The 26621-nt window shown below is 52.6% G+C and overlaps 1 protein-coding gene across 1 annotated transcript; it reads left to right on the forward strand.

Moving 5' to 3' along the window:
- The first annotated feature begins 983 nt into the window (after positions 1-983).
- On the forward strand, positions 984-23042 carry PTCH2 (patched 2). Its single transcript, XM_017881687.1, is given in 23 exon segments — positions 984-1099; positions 1102-1142; positions 1961-2153; positions 12073-12262; positions 12369-12438; positions 12617-12708; positions 13374-13569; positions 14370-14491; positions 14639-14786; positions 14869-15000; positions 15093-15248; positions 15331-15448; positions 15745-15893; positions 16003-16130; positions 16235-16583; positions 16709-17021; positions 17113-17255; positions 17340-17520; positions 17654-17934; positions 18046-18183; positions 21509-21651; positions 21719-21818; positions 22218-23042. Coding segments are annotated over 23 exon segments (3666 nt in total). The 5' UTR covers positions 984-1071; the 3' UTR covers positions 22473-23042.
- Positions 23043-26621: the final 3579 nt, after the last annotated feature.

The raw sequence follows: 26621 nt of genomic DNA on the forward strand, positions 1-26621 counted from the left end.
TATCAGGAATTCACTGACCACCTCGTCAAGACCCACACCAGAGTCTCCGTGCAGAGGATCCAGGCTCCAGCTGTGGCTACAACATAGGGTTTTATACAAGAAAATAAAGTGAATTAAGCCTGAAGAAAAAAGAAAGAAAAAGAAAGTGTGGCCCTAGGCCAGGCGCGGTGTCTCACTCTTGTCATCCCAACACTTCGGGAGGCTGAGGTGGGCTGACAGCCTGAGCTCGGGAGTCTGAGACCAGCCTGGGCAACATGGCGGAAACCCGTTCTCCACCAAAAATACAAAAAGCCGGGCGTGGTGGTGCACGCCTGTGGTCCCAGCTACTCGGGAGGCTGAGGTGGGAGGATGGCTTGAGCCCGGAAGGCGGAGGCTGCAAGCCGAGATGCAGCCACGGCACTCCAGCTTAGGTGACAGAGTGAGACCCCGTCTTACAAAAAAGAAAAAAAAAGTGTGGCCCTAACAAGAGCCCGCAAACGCCCTTTCTCAGCGTCAGCCTCTGGACTTACACTTGGCCAGCGCTGCGCCTCTCCGGGATCTCCCTCCCTCCTCCTCCCTGTGGCCCCGCGGGCGGGAGGGAGGCGCAGGGTGGGCCAGCTTGGGTGGTCTCCTGCCCCGCCCCCTGCGGCGCCGTTACCTAGCAGCGGGCCCGGCCGCACGCCTAGGGTAATTTGCGGGCCCCTCAGCCAATGGGAGGGCGTCGCCCCGGCCAGCTCCCTTTTCTGGAGCTCCAGCCGCCTCCCGGGCACTGCAGTCGCCACTTCGAACCCTGCTGTGCGTCTCGGGACAGCAATTCCGCCTGCGCGCGGAACCCATGCCTCCTCCAGCCGCGGCGGCCCACGGCCCACAGAGCGGGTGAACCCCGGCGCCTCGCCCCGGGCCCGCAGCTCCCTGCACTCCTCCCTCGCAGCCGCCTTAACACCGGCACCCCACAGTCTCTCCCACGCCCGCTCCTTGGCGGCCCCACTGAATCCCCACGCGGGGCCCAGCGGTACTGGGAGACCGGGCTAGCCTATGGGAGCGCCCAGATAACGCGGGTTGGGGGCGCCCGCGCCCCCCATCCCAGCCAGCATGACTCGATCGCCGCCCCTCAGAGAGCTGCCCCGAGTTACACACCCCCAGCTCGAACCGCAGCACCCCAGGTGAGTAGAGGGGGAGATGGAAGAAGGAAAAGTGGGGCCAGGTCTGTCACTCGGGCCTCTGCAAGGTTTGTGATGTCTTCAAGTACCGTGTGTCATTGGGTGTCTGACACTAGCGACAGCTAGCACGGCAAGCAAGTTGTGCGTGTGTGTCGGTGTGTCTGTGCTTGTGTCTCCCCCTCGTCTGGCCAGTGAGAATAAATGTCTGTGGGTTTACCTCTGTCCACCCGACGACAGGTGTGTGTACATATGTATCCTGCTCTCAGAAAATGGGCCTATGCCTGCCGGGCGTGGTGGCTCACACCTGTAATCTCAACACTGGAAGGCTGAGGCGGGCGGATCACCTGAGGTCAGGAGTTCGAGACCAGCCAGGCCAACATGGTGGAACCCTGTCTCTACTAAAAATAAAAAATTACCAGGGCATGGGTGGCAGGCGCCTGTAGTCCCATCTACTTGGGAGGCTGAGGCAGGAGAATCTCTTGAACCTGGAAGGTGGAGGTTGCAGTCAGCCGAGATCACACCACTGCACTCCAGCCAGGGCTACAGAGCAAGACTCCATCTCAAAAAAAAAAAAAGAAAGAAAGAAAGAGAGAAAAACGAAAAAAAAAAAAAGAAAATAGGCCTATGCCTTCCTCAGGTGTGTGCTGGAGGTGGTGGGTGTTACATCTTCCAAGTGTGGGCCTGTGTCTGTGTTGGTGCTCCCTGTCCCACATCCAGAAATCAAGAAGCTAGGGCTGGGCAGCAGATATATAGGGTGAGAAGGGAAGGATTTCATGCATTGTTGCAGTGATGCCTGGCTGACCCTTCTCTTTCCATCCCAGATCCTAGCTGGGAGCCTGAAGGCTCCACTCTGGCTTCGTGCTTACTTCCAGGGCCTGCTCTTTTCTCTGGGCTGCGGGATCCAGAGACACTGTGGCAAAGTGCTCTTTCTGGGACTGTTGGCCTTTGGGGCCCTGGCATTAGGTCTCCGCGTGGCCATTATTGAGACAAACTTGGAACAGCTCTGGGTAGAAGGTAAGTTGTGGCCACTGGCCATAGCTGCTCAGGTATGGTGAGCCCAAGACAAGAACGGGGTGAGGAGCTTGGTTACTGAGCTCTAGTAGGCCTGGCCCTGGGGCTGGCGGGGCACCTGCTGGCCAGAGTCTGTACACCTGGGCATCTAGGAACACTATTCCCTTCCACAACCATAAATGGACATCTGCAGATGGTAGACCCTATGAATTGGCTGTATAGAATATTTGTCTGTGATTTTGTATGTGTTTATTTAGCATTTATTGTTAACTTTCTATGTGTGTTTTTGACAATGCATCAGGGTTTGCAAAAGCAGCTAAAACAAGATTCATTTTTCAGTAGCAAGGAAAGTAAAATATGTGCTGGAATAACTAAAATACAATACAGAGCATCCTGTGATTATGCTGTATAAGAGAAGGCAGGGAGAAATCACTTATGACCAGGAGTATCAGAAAAGTTAAAACTAGAAGGCTGGGGAAACTGAGTAAATCATCTGGCCAAGCCTCCAGGGAGAGGGCTTAGGCACCCAGGCCCATTTAATGGAAAAGCAATACAGAATCCACACTTTGAGGCAATAGCCAGGGTCAGATGGGATCAAATCCTCACTTTCTTAAGGAAGCATAAAAGAATGATTTTCTTGGGATTTTTTTTTTTGCGGGGCGGGGGCCGGTTTTGTTTTTTGTTTTGTTTTGTTTTGAGATGGAGTCTCACTCTGTCGCCCAGGCTAGAGTGCAGTGGCACGATTCTAGATCACTACAACCTCCGCTTCCCGGATTCAAGTGATTTTCGTGCCTCAGCCTCCCAAGTAGCTGGGATTACAGGTGCCCACCACCACGCCTGGCTAATTTTTGTATTTTTAGTAGAGACAGCCTAGACCTCCAGGGCTCAGGTCCTCCCACCTCAGCCTCCCAAGTAGCTGGGATTACAGGTGGGCGCCACCATGCCTGGATAATTTTTGTATTATTAGTAGAGACCAGGTTTCACCATGTAGGCCAGACTGGTCTTGAACTCCTGGCCTCAAGTAATCCACTCACCTCAGCCTCCCAAAGTGCTGGGATTACAGGTGTGAGCCACCGTGCCTGGCCAGAATGATTTCTTATTAATAATTTCAGCAGGCCAGGCGCAGTGGCTCCCGCCTGTAATCCCAGCACTTTGGGAGGTCGAGGAGGACAGATCACAAGGTCAGGAGTTCAAGACCACCCTGACCAACATAGTGAAACCTCATCTCTACTAAAAATACAAAAATTAGCCAGGTGTGGTGGCGGGCCTGTAGTCCCAGCTACTTGGGAGGCTGAGGCAGGAGAATCGCTTGAACCTGGGAGGCGGAGGTTGCAGTGAGCCGAGATTGTGCCACTGCATTCCAGCCTGGGCGACAGAGGGAGACTCCGTCCCAAAAAAAGAATTCTTTTTTTAATTAAAAAAATTTTTTTTCAGCATGACTCTTCTTTACTGAGGGCTGGTTTCATATAGCAGCCCTTTGATAGGAGTCAAACTCCAGTCTGTTTTTCCCTGGGAAGTTTGCATTTTGTAGGCTCCCTCAGCCCTGGCCCATACCCAAAGGCAGAGCCCACGTTGGAGTCTCACACCCTTGAGTTATTTCAAATACTGGCAAGTCCTAGGATCCAGAGCAGATGTTTCTCAGAGCTTGCCTGCCTGTTGGGCTCTCACACGCCGTCCCCACCCTATCTACCCACAGCCCTGCAGACTCTCACATCCATACACACTCTAGGCCAGCCCTGGGGTCCAGAGCAGATGTTTCGCTCTGCCTGCCTGCCCCCAGCCCCAGAACACAGATGTGCATACATGCACATACACATACCCCCACCCACACCACTGCTGCCTGGGTGGTCCCAGATGACTCTTGGATTTCCTGCCATAACAGAGGCAGTCTCCCTTCCCTTCCTCCCTCTCCATTCCCCACATTTTCCCCATCTAAACACTGCTTGAACCTCCATGTTTCCTCATCTCTCCTACACTCCAGCATAGGATAGGCTAGACCCCAGCAGTTTTTTGCTGTTGTTCGGGGGAAGGTTTTATAAGAGGGTGGTAGCCAATTCCTAGGCTTTTTTCCTTTATTTCAGAATATCATTCTTGTCCTGTATTGGCTGGAGGTGAGGTAAAAGCAGTGATCATTTTTTTCTTTCTTTTTTTTTTTGTTTGAGAATGAGTCTTGCTCTGTTGCCCAGGCTGTAGTGTAATGACGCGATCTCGGCTCACTGCAACTTCTGCCTCCCAGGTTCAAGCGATTCTCCTGCCTGAGCCTTCAGAGTAGCTGACACTATAGGCCTGCGCCACCATACCCCGCTAATTTTTTTGTATTTTTAGTACAGACAGGGTGTCATCATGTTGGCCATGCTGGTCTTGATCTCCTGACCTTGTGATCCGCCCACCTCGGCCCCGCAAAGTGCTGGGATTACGGGCCTGAGCCACCGCGCCTGGCCAATTTTTTTTTCATAGAGATGGAGTCTCACTAAGAGACCCAGTCTCAAAGAAAGAGTAAGCAGGCAGGGTGCAGTGGCTCACATCTGTAATCCCAGCACTTTAGGAGGCCGAAGTGGGTGGATCACCTGAGGTCAGGAGTTCAACACCAGCCTGGCTTACTTGGGGAAACTCCATCTCTACTAAAAATACAAAAATTATCCAAGTGCGGTGGTTTGCGCCTATAGTCCCAGCTACTCCGGAGGCCGAGGCAGGAGAATCGCTTGAACCCAGGAGGCGGAGGTTGCAGTGAGCCAAGATTGCGCCACTGCGCTCCAGCCTGGCGACAGAGCGAGACTTTATCTCAGAAAAAAAAAAAGAGAGAGAAAAGGAAAGGAAAGGAAGGAGGAGGAGGAGGAGNAAGGAGAAGGAGAAGGAGAAGGAGAAGGAGAAGGAGAAGGAGAAGGAGAAGGAGAAGGAGAAGGAGAAGGAGAAGGAGAAGGAGAAGGAGAAGGAGAAGGAGAAGGAGAAGGAGAAGGAGAAGGAGAAGGAGAAGGAGAAGGAGAAGGAGAAGGAGAAGGAGAAGGAGAAGGAGAAGGAGAAGGAGAAGGAGAAGGAGAAGGAGAAGGAGAAGGAGAAGGAGAAGGAGAAGGAGAAGGAGAAGGAGAAGGAGAAGGAGAAGGAGAAGGAGAAGGAGAAGGAGAAGGAGAAGGAGAAGGAGAAGGAGAAGGAGAAGGAGAAGGAGAAGGAGAAGGAGAAAGCAGAGGAAGAAACCAAACACTGGCTATCAGTGTTCCAGACTGGTGTTCCAGACCTCCTTAACTTTGCCATGGTGAGACTTGGAATGCGACTTGTTTGACTTTCCTGGCCAACTGTAAAGTCAAGGGTTCAGAGGTAGATTGTTCTCTAAAATGAAAATTACAAAGGCCAGGCATGGAGGCTAACGCCTGTAATCCTACCACTTTGGGAGGCCGAAGTATGTGGATGACCTGAGGTCCAGAGTTTGAGACAAGCCTGACCAACATGTTGAAACACTGCTTCTACTCCAAATACAAAATTAACCGGGCGTGGTGATGCATGCCTGTAATGCCAGCTACTCGGGAGACTGAGGCAGGAGAATCGCTTGAATCCGGGAGGCAGAAGTTGCAGTGAGCCGAGATCATACCATTGTACTCCAGCCTGCGCAACAAGAGCTGCCATTCTATGTAGAAGACAGAGGATGGCCTTATATCAGTTGGTAGAATCACCACCCACTTAAATATCTAAAGCTAAAACCTTAGGAGTCATCTTCAGTTCTTGTTTACCCAATTGTTTTATTTATTTATTTTTGAGACAGAGTCTCGCTCTGTCGCCCAGGCTGGAGTGCAGTGGCACGATCTCGGCTCACTGCAAGCTCTGCCTCCTGTGTTCACGCCATTCTCCTGCCTCAGCCTCCCGAGTGGCTGGGACTACTCAGGAGCTCCTGCCACCATGCCTGGCTAATTTTTTGTGTTTTTAGTAGAGACGAGGTTTCACCGTGTTAGCCAGGATGGTCTCGATCTCCTGACCTCGTGATCTGCCTGCCTTGGCCTCCCAAGTGCTGGGATTACAGGTGTGAGCCACCGCGCCCGGCCCGTTCACCCACTTGTTTAGTAAATTAGTAAATCCTTGCTTCTTAACCTCTCTCATAACAGACCCATCCTTTCTACCTTGTGTTTACTGCTTTAGTTGAGGTCTTGTTCCATCCCTGGCAATACACTCCTGATTGTATCATTTAGAATGATTTTAGGCCAGGCGTGGTGGCTCATGCTTGTAATCCTAGCACTTTGGGAGGCCAAGGTGGGAAGCTTGACTGAGCCCAGGAATTCAAGACCAGCCTGGGCAACATGGCAAAACCCCATCTCTATTTCTAAAAACTTAAAAATTAAAAAATAAGGCTGGCGCAGTGGCTCACACCTGTAATCCCAGCATTTTGGGAGTCCAGGGTGGGGTGGATCACCTGAGGTCAAGAGTTTAAGACCAGCCTGGCCAACGTGGCAAAACCTTGTCTCTACTAAAAATACAAAATTTGGCCAGGCGTGATGGCATGTGCCTGTTATCCCAGCTACTCGGGAGGCTGAAGCAGGAGAATCACTTGAACCTGGGAGGCGGAGTCTGCAGTGAACAGAGATCGCGTCACTGCACTCCAGGCTGGGTAACAGCAAGACTCTGTCTCAAAAATATATATAAATAAATAAAATAAAATAATAGAATGCTTTTAGCAACATGAAAGAGAAAAAAAAGGAAAGGAAGGAGGGAAGAAGATTGATTTATTATTCTCTGTAACAGGAAGCCTAGTTGATTTTGTTAATTCAGCAGCCCAAGGACATTAGCAAGGACCCAGTTTCTTTCTTTCTCCTCTGCCATCTTCAACATGTTGGACTTTTGTCCTCAGGCTTATCTCAAAGTGGCTGCTGCAGTGTCAGGAAAAAGGTCATTCTTGTCTTGCATGTCTTTTTGTTTTTGTTTTGTTTTATAGAGACAGGGTCTCACTCTTTCACCCAGGCTGGAGTGCGGTGACACAATCACATCTTACTGCAGCCTCGAACTCCTAGGTTCACACAGTCCTCCTGCCTCTTTCTCCATAGTGTCTGGGACTACAGGCACATGTTACCATGCGCAGCTAATTTTTTTGTTTGTTTGTTTTTTGTAGAGACGCAGTCCCACTATGTTGCCCAGGCTGGTTTTTTTTTTTTTTTTTTTTTTTTTCCATCCCCTGAGATGAAGTCTTGCTCTGTCATCCAGGCTGGAGTGCAGTGGATCAATCTCAGCTCACTGCAACCTCTGTCTCCCAGGTTCATGCGATTCTTCTGCCTCAGCCTCCTCAGTAGCTGGGATTACAGGTGCGCACCACACCTGACTAGTTTTTGTATTTTTAGTAAAGACAGGGTTTCACCATGTTGGCCAAGCTAGTCTCAACGTCCTTACCTCGTGATCCACCCACCTCGGCCTCCCAAAGTGCTAGGATTACAGGTATGAGCCATTGCACCCCCCAAAGTGCTAGGATTACAGGTATGAGCCATGAGTTCAACCCCTAGGCTGGTCTTGAACTCCTGGTCTCAAGCGATCCTCCTGCCTTGGCCTCCTGAAGTGCTGGGATTACAGGCATGAGCCACTATGCCTGGTCTTGCATCTCTTTTTGAAAGTGAGGAAAAATTAATTAGTAGCCTCCCAGCCAACTTCTCATTTGTTCTTTTTGGCAAGAACTGTGTAGCATCCTATGCCGAAATCCTTCACGTGGCAAAGGCAATGGAATTACTGATTGGCTTCTTAAACTAATCAAGTTTCACCTTCTGATGCTGGGGAGGAGCCCAGCTGTCCCTAATCGCTAGGCCTTTCCGAGGATGGCCACCGAAATCAGGGTCTGTTAGAAAGGAGGAAGGTGCCGACAGCCTCACCTTCAAATCTGCCTCCACAGCACCACCCTGTGGCCAATCTCCATCTGGCCAAGTCAGTCCCCTTCTTAGTGCCCTTCCACCAATTTCCACCAGATTCTGTAAAATCAAATATAAACTCCATAGCACACACTCTAGGCCCTCCATAATTGGACTTGATTGCTTCTCCAGCATTGCCGCTGGCTCCTCCCTGGCTCACTCTTAGCAGTACCGAAACACGGAGTCTTTGACAGTTCCCTGCACACACTTCGTCCAGGACACCTTTCCTGACTTCTTCTCGTGGGCACCTCTTATCGTTCACAACTTACAACCGTGTATTCACAAAAATACATTGTTAGGTGATGAAAACGTCAGATCCTCTCTGCCCAAAATCTCCCATGACTCCCATTTCACCCAGAGAAAGCTTAAGTCCCTACAATGGTATATAGGCCCTTACACGTGAAACTTCTGGACCAAAGATTATGGAACCTACATATTGCAATGATGCTTTCCCCCAAAGAGTATACCATGTTACACTCCCATAGTGGGTTAGAGTGTACTCCTGTAAACCAGCAATGAGTGCTATCAATTTTAAAATGTTTGCTAAATTGTTAGATAGTAACTTATTGATGTTTTTATTTGCATTTAGAGGATTACTTATAAGGTAGACTCTTTTTCCATATTGGTTAACCAGTTATATTTTCTCATTGGTAAAGACATAAAAGTTTAGCTGAGCACAGTGACTCACACCTGTAATCCCAGCCCTTTCAGAGGCTGAGGCGGGAGGATCACTTGAGCCCAGGAGTTCGAGAATAGCCTGGGCAACATAGGGAGACCATGTCTCTACAAAAAATACAAACATTAGCTGGGCATGGTGGCACACACCTGTAGTTCCAGCTACTTGGGAGGATTGTTTGAGCCAGGAGGTCAACGCTACAGTGAGCTGTGATCGCACCACTGCACTCCAGCCTTGGTCACAAAGCAAGACCCTGTCTCAAAAAAAAAAAAAGGGACGAGCTTTTTTTAATGTATCAATCTTTTATTTTTTATTTTTTATTTATTTATTTATTTATTTTTGAGACGGAGTCTCACTCTGTCACCCAGGCTGGAGTGCAGTAGTGCAATCTTGGCTCACTGCAAGCTCCGCCTCCTGGGTTCATGCCATTCTCCTGCCTCAGCCTCCCAAGTAGCTGGGACTACAGGCGCCCGCCACCACGCCCGGCTAATTTTTTGTATTTTCTTTTAGTAGAGACGGGGTTTCACCGTGTTTGCTAGGCTGGTCGTGAACTCCTGACCTCGTGATCCACCCGCCTCGGGTTCCCAAAGTGCTAGGATTACAGGCGTGAAACACCACGCCTGGCCTAATGTATCAATCTTGATATTCTCCCTCCTCTGTCCTATTTCCTCCCCTGTCACCTGCAGTCTTTCTTTCCTTCAGTTCCTTCTCATTTTTCTGTCACATCATTTCTCTACCAGCAACCATTGAAAAATAACTCCACATCTGTACCTACTGTGTGCCATGCAATTTCCTAAGTACTTTGCCTGCACTGATGCTAATTCTACCAAGGTAGTCACTGTTTCCATTTGACAGATGAGGAGCTGGAGACCCAGAGAGAATAAGTAATTAGCCCAAGGAACAGACTAAGCATTATCGTCTCTTCCTTCCTGCATCACAATGCATCCCAGTTCATCTGTCCATATCTATCTTTGTCAACTAAGGTTTATCTTTTTCTCTTCCCCATTTTCTCCCCTGAGGAGTCTTTATTGTCTTTGATGCTCCATTTTAAATTATCCATGTTTCTTTCTCTTGCTTTCTTGTCAGATCTCTCTGGGTTCCTTCCTCTTCCCATGCCTCCTTCCTCTCAGCAAACCCACTTACTATGGAAAGCTTATCTCTGTCCTCCTCTTCCCCTACATGCGGCAGTCTTTGGCCTAATCCTGGTGAAATAAACACTGCAGTACAGGCCTGGCAAAGGAGTGGGGAGTAAGGAAGAGTCAGAGAAGGAGAGGCCAGGCATGGTGGCTCATGCCTGTAATCCCAGCACTTTGGGAGGCCGAGGCTGGCGGATCACCTCGGGTCAGGAGTTCAAGATCAGCCTGGCCAACAGGGTGAAACCCCATCTCTACTAATAATACAAAAATTAGCCGGGCATACTGGCAGGCACCTGTAATCCCAGCTACTCAGGAGGCTGAGGCAGGAGAATCGCTTGAACCCGGGAGGCAGAGGTTGCAGTGAGCCGAGATTGCACCATTGCACTCCAGCCTGGGCAACAAGAGTGAAACTCTGTCTCAAAAAAAAAAGGGAAGGAACTGGCAGTGTGGGGAGCAGGACAGGAAGACTGTTTTCGTGAGGTGAAGGCCGGGAATGTGACTTTTGGGGCACGAGGGCACATGTGAGCATATGGGTAAGTATGTGTTGGGGGCTACCAAGGATTTGGGGCTTTTGTGAGTGAGAAGATTACATGGGTTTGAAAAAGAGATTGGAGGGCCAGGCACAGTGACTCACACCTGTAATCCTAGCACTTTAGGAGGCTGGGGTGGGAGGATCGCTTGAGCCCAGGAATTTAAGACCAGCTTGGGGCCAGGAGCAGTGGCTCACGCATGTAATCCCAGCACTTTGGGAGGCCAAGGAGGGCCTCCCAAAAGGGAAGTCAGGAGTTCAAGACCAGCCTGGCCAACATAGTGAAACCCCGTCTCTACTCAAAATGCAAAAAATTAGCTAGGTACAGTGATGGGCGCCTGTAATCCCAGCTACTTGGGAGGCTGAGGCAGAACGTTGCAGTGAGCCAAAAAAAAAAAAGACCAGCTTGGGCAACACAGTGATGAGACCGTCTCTCTACAAAAAATTTAAAAATTAGCCAGGCACGATGGCGGGTGCCTGTGGTCATAGCCACTCAGGAGGCTGAGGTGGGAAGATCACCTGAGCCCAGGAAGTCAAAGCTATAGTGAGCTGTGATCAGGCCACTGCACTCCAGCCTGGGCAACAAAGCAAGACCCTGTCTAAAAAAAAGGAAGAAAGAGAAAAAGGAAAAGAGATTGGGAAACATGACGATCTCAGAAGGGACTTGAGTCTCAGAGAAGCAGTACGTGTGGGTCCCAGCAGGCAGCAAAGACTAACAGGAGGAGACCCCCAGACAGGTGGAAACAGCGCAGGGTCTGAGATCAGACCAAATCCACAAAGCCTCCAGAGGTAGATTTGGCCCTCACTCTCCCCCACATCATAGTTAAGTGCTATCCCCTCACAATGTCCCCACCTCCCCCAGGTCCCAGTTACACAGCAGGAGCCTGTGGCCAGCATAACGCAGGACTGGAGGGGTGCTAAGATCCAGGACACTAAGGCAGGCCTGGCACTGGGACTCCCTGTGGTCTGGACAGTGAGGGCGGTGAAAGGGATCTGGACACCTCCCTCCCCTGGGCTCACTTTGATTTCACCCCTGCCAGGGTTTGTGAGCTGATTCCATGCACTTCCTGCCTGAGCAGGAGCAGCACACTGAATGACTGTCCCATCCCCCACCTTCCCCACACCAACACAGGGCCCACTACCATCACCCATTATTATCAGACACTCCTATCCCTGCCCTCTCCCCAGGACACTTTGCAGAAAGGTGTGTGGATATAAATCACTGCCCAGCGCAACCTGAACTAAGAACCAGCCTCAGCCCTACATCTGTTCTTTCAGGAAACCCTCCCAGCAGCAGCCTCCCTATTGGCCCTCCTTGTCCTCCCTACCAGAGTAGAGAGGGACTGAGTGAGGGTTCCCTTACCAAGATGCCTCTACAACCCCCCCAGCCCACGGCCAGCTCATGTTGATTGTCATTTTTAAGTTTATGCCCAAAACCCAGCCAACCTGGTTCATGCTTAAACCCTAGACCACACAGGAAATCCACAGAGCCGAACAACCGAGGCCTCTCCACTTGCCTAGCAGAGCTCTAGGACCCAGAAGCCTGGGGAGTCAGCCTGGGCCATGACCAGGCCCTCGGGGATAAGGCAGGGGCTCCTCTCTGCTCCCCCTCTCCCACTTGTCTGGGGAGGCCTCAGAGTTTGAAGCCCCCTTCCCAAGTTCTGACGCACCTAGGCCCTTTCCCCCCAGCTTTCTCTCTTTGCTCCTGCAGTGGGCAGCCGGGTGAGCCAGGAGCTGCATTACACCAAGGAGAAGCTAGGAGAGGAGGCTGCATACACCTCTCAGATGCTGATACAGACCGCACGGCAGGAGGGAGAGAACATCCTCACGCCCGAAGCACTTGGCCTCCACCTCCAGGCAGCCCTCACTGCCAGTAAAGTCCAAGTATCACTCTATGGGAAGTGAGTCTGGCTGAGCCCCTGAGCAGCTGGGGTTGAGGCGTGCTGTGGGGTTCTGGAGTGGGAATCCCCCTCTTCTGCTGATCTCCTATGCCCCTGGCTATTGCAGGTCCTGGGATTTGAACAAAATCTGCTACAAGTCAGGAGTTCCCCTTATTGAAAATGGAATGATTGAGCGGGTAAGTGTCCTGAGAGGGAGTAGAGGCAGAACCTCTTCTGTGGCGTGGAAGGACTCAGAGAGACCGAGCAAGCCCCACAGCCTGCAATCCGCCCCCTTAAAACTAAGGAGGGGATTGCAGAGGGCATCCTACAAAGGTTGTGGGGCAGGACTGATGTGGCCCGGGGTATCCCTGGCAGATGATTGAGAAGCTGTTTCCGTGCGTGATCCTCACTCCCCTCGACTGCTTCTGGGAGGGAGCCAAACTCCAAGGGGGCTCCGCCTACCTGCCGTGAGTGCTACTCCCGGGCCCTGCTGCATCTCCCGCTGGGGACTCTCCCAGCAGAAAGGAGGGGTTGGGGGAATGAGAATGATCAAAACCTTACCAAGGTCCTAAGTACCTCCCAGGCCAGCAACAGAGAGCACAGGCTTCCCCAGGGCTCTCTCAATATCCCCCTTCTCCTTCCCTCTGAAGGAAGGAAGACCTGACTTATTTACACAAAACTAAACACAAAGATCTGTTAAGATCTGAGTAAAGGAGAAAAAGATCCCCAGAAAGAGGCTTTGCTGGGGTGAATTACCTAGGTGTTTGCTAAGCTGTTGCCCAGGTCAGAAAAAAAACCTGCTACAGGCGTGTGCCTGCTGGTTATATATTAGAACCAAGCACACAGCTTGGTAAGGGACTCAGTGGGGCCTTTCTAGGCCCTTTCTATGTATTAGGTAACCCTGCCCTGATATCTGTCTCAGCCCGTTGTAGTCATCTACCGCTCACTGTAGCACCCTGGTGGGCCCATGCTGCCTGGCAGTTCTGAGAAGCTGAGGCTTGCACACCCTCCATATGGAGGGACAAATGGGCAGATAAGAGGAGAGTGGGGTACAGCATGGGACCCCAGCAGCAGTTTGGAGCCTGGGTTTTCATCCCTGTGTTCCCTCACCAACTATGGGCTTTTCCCTCAGCGGCCGTCCGGATATCCAGTGGACCAACCTGGATCCAGAGCAGCTGCTGGAGGAGCTGGGTCCCTTTGCCTCCCTTGAGGGCTTCCGGGAGCTGCTAGACAAGGCACAGGTGGGCCAGGCCTACGTGGGGCGGCCCTGTCTACACCCTGATGACCTCCACTGCCCACCTAGTGCCCCCAACCATCACAGCAGGCAGGTGGGTTCCAACCAGGTCTGCCAGGGAAAGACTGTTTTCCTTCCCTCATACACTCCTATGTTCTGGAGGAGCTGACTGCTCTGTGCCCTGACCCTCACTTCCTGGCATTACCCTGCTCCCACAGTGCCAGGCCCCCAGTTCCATTCCCATTCAGTTATCCTACGGAGCCCTGGAGTGGTATATGAATCCCTTTTTTTTTTTCTGAGCCTAGATGAGGCTGGACTTTTTTTTAATTTTATTTATTTATTTATTTTTTGAGTCTCACTCTGTCGCCCAGGCTGGAATGCAGTAGCTCAATCTTAGTTCAAGCAATTCTCCTGCCTCAGCCTCCTGAGTAGCTGGGATTACAGGTGCCCGCCACCATGCCTGGCTAATTTTTGTTAGCCCTCTGGAAGTGCTGGGATTACAGGCGTGAGCCACTGCACCTGGCCAAGGCTGGACTTTTTGTCAAAATAGACTAATACAGGGAAACTAAGAACACAGTAGGTAAGCATGAATATCATACCTGGTCTCCCTGGTTTCTTTATGGCCCTGCCAATGTGGTACTTTTCCCAGAATCCGCCAGTTACACCAGTTCCTCCCAGAAGCCTACTTCCAGGCCTCTGCTCCCCCTTCAGGCTTCCTGTCTTCGGGATACTAGCTGTTCACTTCTGCAGAGCAGTCAAGAGGCTCAGAATAGTTACCTACACTCCAGGCCCACTGAGCTCCATGGTGGCTTGGTTCCTGGAGGTGGAAGCCCAGGGACACTCAGTTATCCGCAGCCAGGGCCTTGAGCATTAACCCCTCCTATTCCCCTCCAGGCTCCCAATGTGGCTCACGAGCTGAGCGGGGGCTGCCATGGCTTCTCCCACAAATTCATGCACTGGCAGGAGGAACTGCTGCTGGGAGGCATGGCCAGAGACCCCCAGGGACAGCTGCTGAGGTACAGTCTCCTCTGGGAGTTGATGAGGGGACTCCGTGCGTGAGAACCCGTACTGTAATGCCAGGCAGCTCTGGCAAAAGGCCCTGCACATCCCTCACCAGGTGTTTGGGCCAGCTCTGACCCCTGGTTCTCCCGTACCCCCACCAGGGCAGAGGCCCTGCAGAGCACCTTCTTGCTGATGAGTCCCCGCCAACTGTACGAGCATTTCCGGGGTGACTATCAGACGCATGACATTGGCTGGAGTGAGGAGCAGGCTGGCACAGTGCTACAAGCCTGGCAGCGGCGCTTTGTGCAGGTCGGTATGGACAAGGACAAGGTGGGTGCCCTGAGGCCACTCCCTCCTCCTGCCCCCCCCCCAATCCACCCTGTTTCTCCAGCTGGCCCAGGAGGCTCTGCCTGAGAACACTTCCCAGCAGATCCACGCCTTCTCCTCCACCACCCTGGACGACATCCTGCATGCGTTCTCTGAAGTCAGCGCTGCCCGTGTGGTGGGAGGCTATCTGCTCATGGTGGGTTTTGCACCTGGCACCTTGCCCCACTCCACCTCCAGCCAGTGCCCACCCTGGGAGCCCCTGTCTGAGACTGCCCTTTCTCCCCACAGCTGGCCTATGCCTGTGTGACGATGCTACGATGGGACTGCGCCCAGTCCCAGGGTGCTGTGGGCCTTGCCGGGGTACTGCTGGTGGCCCTGGCGGTGGCCTCAGGCCTTGGGCTCTGTGCCCTGCTTGGCATCACCTTCAATGCTGCCACTACCCAGGTACGCCTGGACTGCAGGGCAGATTCGGTGCCAGTCACCAGGCTTCACAGGTCCTCAGATGCCCGCTCCTCTGCCCCTCTAGGTGCTGCCCTTCTTGGCTCTGGGAATCGGCGTGGATGACGTATTCCTGCTGGCGCACGCCTTCACAGAGGCTCTGCCTGGCACCCCTCTCCAGGTGGGACCTTGTCCCCCAGGGCTCATCTGAGGCAGCTCAGCTTACTGGTTAAGAGCCTCTTGGTTCAAGTGACCCTGGGCTGCTAATGAACCTCAGTGCCTCTTGTCCCCATCTGTAAACAGGGGAAATAATAGTGCTGTGTCCTAAGGGTTGTGTTTGGATCAGTGAGGTAACTCAAGCTGAATGCTTAGAACAGCCCATCACACGTACATGGTAAATGCTAGCTGCTGTGTTATGACTGCCCCACCTCTGTACCCCAAGTTCCTGAGCCTCCCCTTCACTCCACCTTGACACAGAGCCTCCTTTGTGACCTGAGGGCAGGTCCCAACTCTGTCCTGGTCAGGACGCGCATGGGCGAGTGTCTGCAGGCGGCACAGGCACCAGGTCGTTGTACTCACATCCATCAAACATGGCTGCCCTTCCTCATGGTGCCTCATTCCCATCCTGCGCTGCGAGCCTTCTCCCTACAGGTGAGGGCTCCTTACATGGCGGCTCAGGGTGGGGCTCGTGGGGCTTGAGGCCAAGCTTCATCAGCCTTCACTGTCCTCTCTCTCAGGTTTCCACGCTGTCCGTCCCCAGTCGGCGGCCATAGTGGTTGGCTGCCACCTTTGTCTTTTAGCCGTGATGCTTGTCTTCCCAGCCATCCTCAGCCTGGACCTACGGCGGCGCCACTGCCAGCGCCTCGATGTGCTCTGCTGCTTCTCCAGGTACTGCCTGCACCCCAGCCCCTTCCTCCCGTGACCCACGCCAGCCTGTCCCCTCACCAGCATTTCAAGGCACAGACCTGTCATCCACTCTCTACCTCTTCCAGTCCCTGCTCTGCTCGGGTGATTCAGATCCTGCCCCAGGAGCTGGGGGATGAGACGGTTCCAGTGGGCATTGCCCACCTCACTGCCACAGTTCAAGCCTTTACACACTGTGAAGCCAGCAGCCAGCATGTGGTCACCATCCTGCCTCCCCAAGCCCACCTGGTGCCCCCACCTTCTGACCCACTGGGCTCTGAGGTCTTCAGCCCTGGAGGGTCCACACGGGACCTTCTAGGCCAGGAGGAGGAGCCAAGGCAGAAGGCAGCCTGCAAGTCCCTGCCCTGTGCCCACTGGAATCTTGCCCATTTTGCCCGCTACCAGTTTGCCCCCTTGCTGCTGCAGTCACATGCCAAGGTAAGACTGGGCCGAGCAGGGCAGAGACTTAGCATCTGTGGGCCCAGAAGGGCAGAGGGCTCAGTCCACCCCTGAGGGGCTGGGGGCAGCCCTGGGGCCTCCAGCTTAGTTGCCACTTCCCACAGGCCATTGTGCTGGTGCTCTTTGGCGCTCTTCTGGGCCTGAGCCTCTATGGAGCCACCTTGGTGCAAGACGGCCTGGCCCTGACGGATGTAGTGCCCCGGGGCACCAAGGAGCATGCCTTCCTGAGCGCCCAGCTCAGGTACTTCTCCCTGTACGAGGTGGCCCTGGTGACCCAGGGTGGCTTTGACTACGCCCACTCCCAACGCGCCCTCTTTGATCTGCACCAGCGCTTCAGTTCCCTCAAGGCAGTGCTGCCCCCACCGGCCGCCCAGGCACCCCGCACCTGGCTGCACTATTACCGCAGCTGGCTACAGGGTGAGAGGCGAGGGGACCGGCAGGGAGGGTGCTGCAGGGAGAAACACCCTGGCGCCACCAGCCAACAGAGCCCTCCCCTGTTCTCCCCTAGGAATCCAGGCTGCCTTTGACCAGGACTGGGCTTCTGGGCGCATCACCCGCCACTCGTACCGCAATGGCTCTGAGGATGGGGCCCTGGCCTACAAGCTGCTCATCCAGACTGGAGACGCCCAGGAGCCTCTGGATTTCAGCCAGGTTGGGAGAGGGCTGGAGGGGTGGAGTAGCACAGGCGCTGCAGGCCTCCTGGGCCCAGGCCTTCAGCCCTCTCTGCCTCTGCAGCTGACCACAAAGAAGCTGGTAGACAGAGAGGGACTGATTCCACCCGAGCTCTTCTACATGGGGCTGACCGTGTGGGTGAGCAGTGACCCCCTGGGTCTGGCAGCCTCACAGGCCAACTTCTACCCCCCACCTCCTGAATGGCTGCATGACAAATACGACACCACGGGGGAGAACCTTCGCAGTGAGTCCTGGGGGGAGCTCAGCAAGAGCCTCAGCCTCACCCACACAAGCCCTGAGCCTGAGGCCCTGCCCGCTCTGCCCCGTGCTCACCGCCCCGTCCCTCTCCCTCTTCTCCCTTCCCCTCCCCTCTGCAGTCCCACCAGCTCAGCCCTTGGAGTTTGCCCAGTTCCCCTTCCTGCTGCGTGGCCTCCAGAAGACTGCAGACTTTGTGGAGGCCATTGAGGGGGCCCGGGCAGCATGTGCAGAGGCCAGCCAGGCTGGGGTGCACGCCTATCCCAGTGGCTCCCCGTTCCTCTTCTGGGAGCAGTATCTGGGCCTGCGGCGCTGCTTCCTTCTGGCTGTCTGCATCCTGCTGGTGTGCACATTCCTCGTCTGTGCCCTGCTGCTCCTCAACCCCTGGACGGCTGGCCTCATAGTGAGTGCTTGCAGGAGTGGGGACAGAGAGACCCAGCGGCACCCGTACCCTTCCCTGCCCAGCCTGTCTTCCCTCCTGCCAGGAGCCCTCTGTGAGCCTTGTCTCCCCCAGGTGCTGGTCCTGGCGATGATGACGGTGGAGCTCTTTGGTATCATGGGTTTCCTTGGCATCAAGCTGAGTGCCATCCCCGTGGTGATCCTCGTGGCCTCTGTAGGCATCGGTGTTGAGTTCACAGTCCATGTGGCTCTGGTGAGCACAGGCACCCCGGGGAGGGACCAGTCAGCTGATTCAGTATTCAACACATATTGTTCAAGCCCCTACTATGTGCTAGGTACTGTTTAAGAATTTGGGGCCAGGCACGGTGGCTCATGCCTGTAATCCCAGCACTTTGGGAGGCCGAGGCGGGAAGATCATGAGGTCAGGAGATCAAGACCATCCTGGCTAACATGGTGAAACCCTGTCTCTACTAAAAATACAAAAAATTAGCCGGGCATGGTGGTGGGCGCCTGTAGTTCCAGCTACTTGGAAGGCTGAGGCAGGAGAATGGTGTGAACCCAGGAGGCGCTGCTTGCAGTGAGTCAAGATTGCGCTACTGCACTCCAGCCTGGGTGACAGAGCTCGCTCCATCTCAAAAAAAAAATTTGGGCTGGCCGGACGTGGTGGCTCACGCCTGTAATCCCAGCACTTTGGGAGGCCAAGGCAGGTGGATCACCTGAGGTCAGAAGTTTGAAACCAGTCCGGCCAACATGGTAAAACCCTGTCTCTACTAAAAATACAAAAAATTAGCCAGGCGTGGTGGCACATGCCAGTAATCCCAGCTACTTTGGAGACTGAGGCAGGAGACTTGCTTGAACCTGGGAGGTAGAGGTTGCAGTGAGCTGAGATTGAGCCATTGCACTCCAGCCTGGGCAACAAGAGTGAAACTCTCCGTCTCAAAAAAAAAAAAAGAAGAAGAAGAATTTGGGCTGGGCACGATGGCTCATGCCTGTAATTGGAATAATGATGCTGGGGCATTTTGGGAGGCCAAGGCAGGAGGATCCCCTCAAGTCAGGAGTTCAAGACGGGCTGGCCAACATGGCAAAACCCCGTCTCTACTGAAAATACAAAAATTAGCTGGGCGTGGTGGTGCATACCCGTGATCCCAGCTACTCAGGAGGCTGAGGCAGGAGAATCGCTTGAACCCAGGAGGCGGAGCCAAATCGCATCACTGCACACTCCAGCCTGAGCAAAAGAGCAAGATTCAATCTCAAAAAGGAAAAGAATTTGGAAAATAAAAATAAAAAAGAATACGAGATATAATAGCAATACAGGTTTTACCTCCAAGGAACTTATATTCTAGGGATCGAGACGGACAATAAGGGCTGGGTGCGGTGGCTCATGCCTGTAATCCCAGCACTTTGGGATGCCGAGGTGGGCACATCACTTGAAGTCAGGGGTTCAAGACCAGCCTGGCTGACATGGTGAAACCCCGTCTCTACTAAAAATACAAAAAAAATTAGCCAGGCGCGGTGGCGGGTGCCTGTAGTCCCAGCTACTCAGGAGGCTGAGGCAGGAGAATGGCGTGAACCCGGGAGGCGGAGCTTGCAGTGAGCCCAGATCGCGCCACTGCACTCCAGCCTGGGCGACAGAGCGAGACTCTGCCTCAAAAAAAAAAAAAAAGAAAAGAAAATTAGCGGGGTGTGCGGGTGAACACCTGTAATCTCAGCTACTTGGGGAGGCTGAGGCAGGAGAATCACTTGAACCTGGGAGGGCGGAGGTTGCCATGAGCCAAGACCACGCCACTGCACTCCAACCTGGGCTGCAGAGCAAAACTCCATCTCAAAAAAAAAAAAGAGAGAGACAATAAATAAGTAGACAAATAAATAAGCAGCCATTTCAGTAGAGAGGAGTAGACAAAATCCTGTCTGGAATGTGTTAAAGACAGAATGGAAGATGAGAAAATGGGAATCAATGATTCTTTTGAATGGTTTCACTGTGAACCATTGTGGGATGGGCTAGGCATGGTGACTCACACCTATAATCCCAGCACTTTGGGAGGCTAAAGCTGGTGGATTGCTTGAGCCAGGAGTTCAAGACCAGCCTGGGCAACATGGTGAAACCCTGTCTCTAATAAAAATACAAAAATTAGCCAGGCATAGTGGTGGGTGCCTGTAATCCCAGCTACTCAGGAGGCTGAGGCAGGAGAATCGCTTGAACCTGGGAGGCAGAGGCTGCAGTAAGCCAAGATTGCACCACTGCACTCCAACCTGGGCAACAGAGCAGAACTGTCTCAAAAAAAAAAAAAAAAAAAAAAACAGAAAAAGTAAATAATTAGCTGGGCATGGTGGCGCATGCCTGTAGTCCCAGCCAGTTGGGAGGTTGAGGCAGGAGGATCACTTGAACCTCAGAGTTTGAGGCTGCAGTGAGCCATGATTACACCACTGCACTCCAGCCTGGGCAACACAGTAAGATCCTGTCTCAAAAAAAAATAAAAAAAGGGATAGTAGCGGGATGGCAATGTGGGCTTAATGGAGGGGTTCTACAGAGATACCAGAGATACAGAGATGCCGGAACCAAGGAAGGCCTCACCCAGGGCTGCATATTCTCTGACAGAGGAAAGGGGGGACCCACAGACCAGCCAGACTCCACAAACCACTCCCTTCCCTTCCCCCCACCAAATATCTCTATTATTATTCTGATTGTAAGAACAATATATGGTCCTTGAAAACAAAGTCAGTATGCAGAAAGGTACAAAAGAATAATAATTAGAAATCCTCTGAAACACTACTCTGAGAAATACCTGTTATCACTTTGGCATCCCTCTTCTAGATGGACTAGTGGTTGGCAAACTTCTTCTATTTATAGGACCAGATAGTAACCATTTCAGGCTTGGTAGGCCATAAAGTCTCTGCTGCAACTCTGCCATAGAAACACAAAATTGTCTAGATAATACATTAACCAATGTATATGGCTGTTTCAACAAAATTTCATTTACAAAACAAGTAACAGGCTGTAGTCTGCCCAACCTATTTTTGTTGTTTGTTTGTTTGTTTGAAACAGAGTTTCACTCTGTGGTACAGGCTGGAGTGTAGCAGTGCAATCTCAGTTCACTGTGACCTCCACCTCCCTAGCCAAGCCATCCTCCCACCTCAGCCTCCCAAGTAGCTGAAACTACAGGCACAAACAACCACACCCAGATAATTTTTGTATTTGTTATAGAGACAGGGTTTCGCCATGTTTCCCAGGCTGGTCTCGAACTCCCAACCTCAGGTGATCCACCCACCTCAGCCTGGGATAACAGGCATGAGCCACCGCGCCCAGCCTTGTTTGTTTTTAGACAGAGTCTCACTCTGTTACCCAGGCTGTACCCTATTTTCTACACGTCTCTGTGTCTAAGCTCACCAAACCCATCCATACAGTGTTACCTAAAAGGGCTCATGCATGCTCCCTGTACAGTTCCCATGAACTTAGTTCACCACCTGGCCTTAGGTGGGCCAAGGTATTGTTGAGCTCTGAAGACAGATACAGCTGGGGACATGGCTGAGCTGGCCATGACTGGCAGAGGAGCAGCTCCAGGGCCACTCTATTTTCCCAGGGCTTTCTGACCACCCAGGGCAGCCGGAACCTGCGGGCCGCCCGTGCCCTCGAGCACACATTTGCCCCCGTGACTGATGGGGCCATCTCCACATTGCTGGGTCTGCTCATGCTTGCTGGTTCCCACTTTGACTTCATTGTAAGGTAGGGAGGGCTCGGGGCGGGGAGGCAGGGCTCAGGGCAGGCCTGGGCTGACTCCCCCCGCCCCCAGGTACTTCTTTGCGGCACTGACGGTGCTCACGCTCCTGGGCCTCCTCCATGGACTTGTGCTGCTGCCTGTGCTGCTGTCCATCCTGGGCCCGCCACCAGAGGTGACCACACCCTCAGCACCATCCCTCTGCTCCCAGCCCAGGGGATGGGGTAGGGACAGGCAAGGGAAGGGACAGAGCCCTGTGACCCACAGACAGGTACCTCCCCAACAGGTGCCACCAGCTGAAGGTGGCAGCCTCCTTCTTTCCCCAGACACCATGTTCCTGCCCCTCAGCCCTCCTGGTTTCTTCATGGGACCCACCTTAGGCTTTTAGGATCCAGAGCAAGGTGCAGGGTTTGCCCCAGGCCTCAACGTCCTGTCACCTGCCAGCTCTCATATCCTGCTGGAGACCAACAAGGACCCCCGCTTCCCAACAGTCATGATGATCCCCAGGGAGATGCTGAAGGGGACGGGAGCCCCAGGGGCCCGTGTGCTTACTGTGGCTGGTGTCTCCCCACAGGTGATACAGATATACAAGGAAAGCCCAGAGGTCCTGAGTCCACCAGCTCCACAGGGAGGCGGGCTTAGGTGGGGGCCATCCCCCTCCCTGCCCCAGAGCTTTGCCAGAGTGACTACCTCCATGACCGTGGCCATCCACCCACCCCCCCTGCCTGGTGCCTACATCCATTCAGCCTCTGATGAGCATCCTTGGTCCCCTGCTGCCACCAGCTCTGGCAACCTCAGTTCCAGGGGACCAGGTCCAGCCACTGGGTGAAAAGAGCAGCTGAAGCACAGAGACCGTATGTGGGCCACGTGGGGTCACCGGGAAGCACTGGATCAGGTGTTAGACGCAGGATGGACCCCTGGAGGGCCTTGCTGCTGCTACACCCCCTCTCCCGACCCAGCTGTCATGGGCCTCCCTGATATCCATACAGAACAGCCAGCACCTTGCACACCCAGGCCTGTGTGAGCCTATGTCTGTGTCACTTGAGAGTGAAAGCCAGCACTTAAGGCTGCAGTGCAGCCATGTCCCCTTTCCCACCCCACACCGCTGCCCGCTCAGCTGACCAAGCCTGAGAGACCCTCCAGCACCCTTCCTCAGTCCTGGCCCCACCGCCTGGTGACTCCTGGGCAGGCTCTTCATATCCCTGCCCACCTCCTACCACGTCCATTATTTATATGAAAATGTCTATTTTTGTAGTGTACATAGATGTTAGCTATGTTGAAAGTTTTATTTTTTAAAGAATGAAATATATTCTATGTGAACTCATCTCAAATGACTTCAGTGCTTTTTTTTTGGACAGAGTGGGGAGTTTGCAAGTGAACATTCGCTATTGGAAGGGGCTTTGGTGCCAGGACCTGAGGTATTAGCTTCTCTAGTTCTGGGTGGAAAAGACCCCAGATTCTGGATTTTTGTCATATACTTGGTAACATCATCTGGATTAAGTGCTTAGTATACAAAACGATAACAAACTTTGTTGGTGTGAAATCCTACTGGGTTCAATCTGGAGACCGGGAGCAGGAAAAAAAAAGCCCCACCATGTGGCTTTCCAAGCCACCATATTCCAGCCCGCCCACCTCTGCAGACTCACCTCCATCTACCTGCTTCACCCGCACGGGAAATGGCAAGGCGGAGGGGCAAGGCCATGCAGCAGCTGGAAGGTGAGGTGGAGGCAGATCAGGAAAGCAGTCAGTTGAAGCAGAGAGAGGGCAACAGGGTCTGGGGAGCTTCTCAGGAGGTTTGTGGACCGAGGGAAAGGAGCCAGTTCCCAGAGCAACCTCCAAGGCAAAGGCCTCTGCAAGTTGGTGGTTGGCCTGACAGCCGAGAGGCATCTTTGGCCAGTCAGCCAGTGGATCAGTTGCGGCAACTGCCCAGAAACGAAGGTGCTAGCAGCTAGTGAGGACACAATTTAAGCTGTTTGTTCCGTGAAGGTTGAACAGCCCCATTGAGCACAGGCCTTGAAGAGTGGCCACAGCCCTGGAATACAGCACAGAGCCTCACCCAGAGGTGTAGGGAGGTTTGCAACTGCCCTTTCCCAGCCATAGCTTAGGACCCATAGTCTAGTTCGCATAGACCCTGGGCTCCAATCACCCACTCACCAGGAATGATCCCACCCCACCAACAATGCCTTCTCACATCCCACCCCACCTGGACAAAGGCCAGGAAATCATGTTCTGACCAAAAGATACAAAAAAAAAAGGAAACGCCTATTGCAATTGAATCCACACTAACATGCCTAAAAAGCTCAAGAGAAGCGGGTAGCTGGCAGAGAACCTACAGTAGGGGGTGCAACCAGCAGGCCCAAGGGAGGGAGGCTGGATTTGGGTCCAGCAGTGTTTGGGTCACCAAGGAGGGCCTTCTAGGCGGAGCAGAGAGAGCTCACCAGGTTAGAATAGTGCAAAGGGCTTCAGCCCTCTGTGCCACTTACCAGCGGAGTAACCCTGGGCAAGTTAGCCAGCCTCACTAAGCCTCCTCATCTTCATCTTCCCAGGCCCGAGGAGATCTAGCCTGTGCCTCCCACCCTAGCACCCCTTCATCAGACACACGGAGCGCCACTGTCTGGACAGGCTGAACTGGTCTTCGGGTCCATAATTTCTCATACGCCATTCCCTCTGCCTAGAACACTTTCCCACATCCCCTTGATGTGACTTCTTATCACCCTTCGAGGTGAAATGGATCGGATGCCATCTCCTCCAGGAGAGATAGTGTCGTGCCTCCTGTGAGTTCCCACTGCCCCTGAGTGTCTGTGCCCGTCTGTTTCCCCGTCCCTCTCCCTAAGCCCGGAGGCTTACTGCGGGTAAGGACGGCGGGACAGGACCTTAACCCCTGGGACAAACACCAGCTCCGCAAGGGACTCGGCACCCACGGGGTGCGGGTCCCAGGAGGACCAGCAGAGAGGAGAATAGGAGAGCAAAGGAGACCACTGATCCGCGGGTCCCCAGGGTGCCGCCCCGGAGACCCAGTCCCTGTGGTGCGGAACAGCCCGGAGTCGCCTGTGATTTGCATACCCATGGTGCACCACGAAAAGATCCCCTCACGATGCTTGCACTCCCTCCGTGCGGGCGTTTCCGCACTATTTTAGGGCATGATCCCTCTTACACACATCTTTGTGCATAAACTATATGCAGGGAGTGCGTACCACGCAAGCATCCAACAACCATAAGTGTGTTAAGTGTTAGCTCTCCCCGCGAGGTTCGAAGCCAAAATTACTAGCATACTCTGGTTTCTCTTCAAATCGTATAAATCTTTCGCCTTTTACTAAAGATTTCCGTGGAGAGAAACACTTTTGAGTCTTACATCAAATTTTTTGAGGCCTTGTGTTATGCGAGGCTAAATTTTTTAGTGTTGAAAATTAGACCATGATTAATCAACTGGTAAAATCTAGTTTTTACCATGTGTCTCTAAGACCACACGGTTGTGATAATGCAAGTCTGTAATATCAATTGCTCAAAAAACTACTGCAGGAAAGTCTCATGAATCCAAGAACGGAAGTTGCAATGATCCGAGATCACTCCACTGCACTCCAGCCAGGGCGACGGAGACCCCGTCTCAAATAAAAGCAAAAAAGTAGACGTTTGCGTGACACCTGGTTTTGAGCTGCATTTGGGGTTTTATTGGCTTGTGCAGTGTGTAGTAAGACTGGCTTCTATTGTTTATTTTTCGCGTTTCTGTTGCATTTCGTTGCAGATTTAAAAGATAAACAGTGGAAGGCACTTTCAAGTCGTCCGGTCATTAATTAAGCCTTAGTTAGTGTGGCTAGAGGTTCAGGAACGGCATATCTCACCAACCAAACTCCTTGTTCTATCCCCAGAGATAGGAGCTGGTTTGGTGTGACTCTTCCAGACTGATTTTTTTTTCCCCAACTCGACTGCGAATCCAAACACAGTTTATGTGGTGAAGATACAAGGTTCCTTCTCCTACAAAGCTGTTTTTTTGTTTGTTGGTTTTTTTTTTTTTTTTTTTTTTTTTTTTTTTTTTTTTTTTTTTTTTTTTTGTGAGATAGAGTCTGTCTCCCAGGCTGGAGTGCAGTGGCACAATCTCGGCTTACTACAACCTCCGCCTCTCGGATTCAAGCGATTCTCCTGCCTCACCCTCCCGAGTACCTGGGACTACAGGAGTGCTCCACCATACCCAACTAATTTTTGTATTTTTAGTAGAGACGGCGTTTCACCATTTTGGCCAGGCTGGTCTCAAACTCCTGACCTCAGGTAATTCGCCCGCCTCGGCCTTCCAAAGTGTTGGGATTACAGGCATAAGCCAACGCGCCCGGCCCCTATGGAGCTTTTCTAATGGAACCAAACACAAAAAAAATTGAATAAATAACATAAATCCCAGATGAATAATATCTCAGTGAGAAGTGTCCTGTAGAAAGAGAATTTTGATAGAATGGTCTACCTCCTTCCTATTCCCTCTCCATAAGGCAGCTCATCTACTTCCATGGCTTTAAGTAAATGCCATCTGATAGCTAGTGACCCCCCAGTTTACAGCCATCAGCTGGTCCTGTTGACTCCCTTCCATCAGCTGGTCCTGTTGATACCTTCAAAGCTTATGCTTCATCCAACCACATTTTACCACCTCCACTGCTGCCATCCTGGTCCAAGATCTCTTGCTGGATAATTGCAATGGCCCCTAACCATTCTCCCTAGACGACTCTTCTACCTCGCTCTTGCCCTTCTTTATCCCAGTCCTCCACATAACAGCCAAACTTTTTTTTTCCCCTGACAGGGTCTTGCTGGAGTGCAGTGGCACAATATCAGTTCACTGCAAACTTCACCTCCCAGATTCAAGCAATTCTCTCACCTCAGCCTCCCAAGTAGCTGGGACTGCAGGCGCATGCCACCACACTGGCTAATTTTTGTATTTTTTTTTTTTTTTTTTTTTTTTTTTTTTTTTTTTTAGGGGGGCCCTTGCTTTTGCGCGCGA

Source organism: Rhinopithecus bieti, unplaced genomic scaffold (genome assembly GCF_001698545.2).
Source record: "Rhinopithecus bieti isolate Rb0 unplaced genomic scaffold, ASM169854v2 scaffold_12155, whole genome shotgun sequence".
In the NCBI taxonomy this organism is placed as follows: Eukaryota; Metazoa; Chordata; class Mammalia; order Primates; family Cercopithecidae; genus Rhinopithecus; species Rhinopithecus bieti.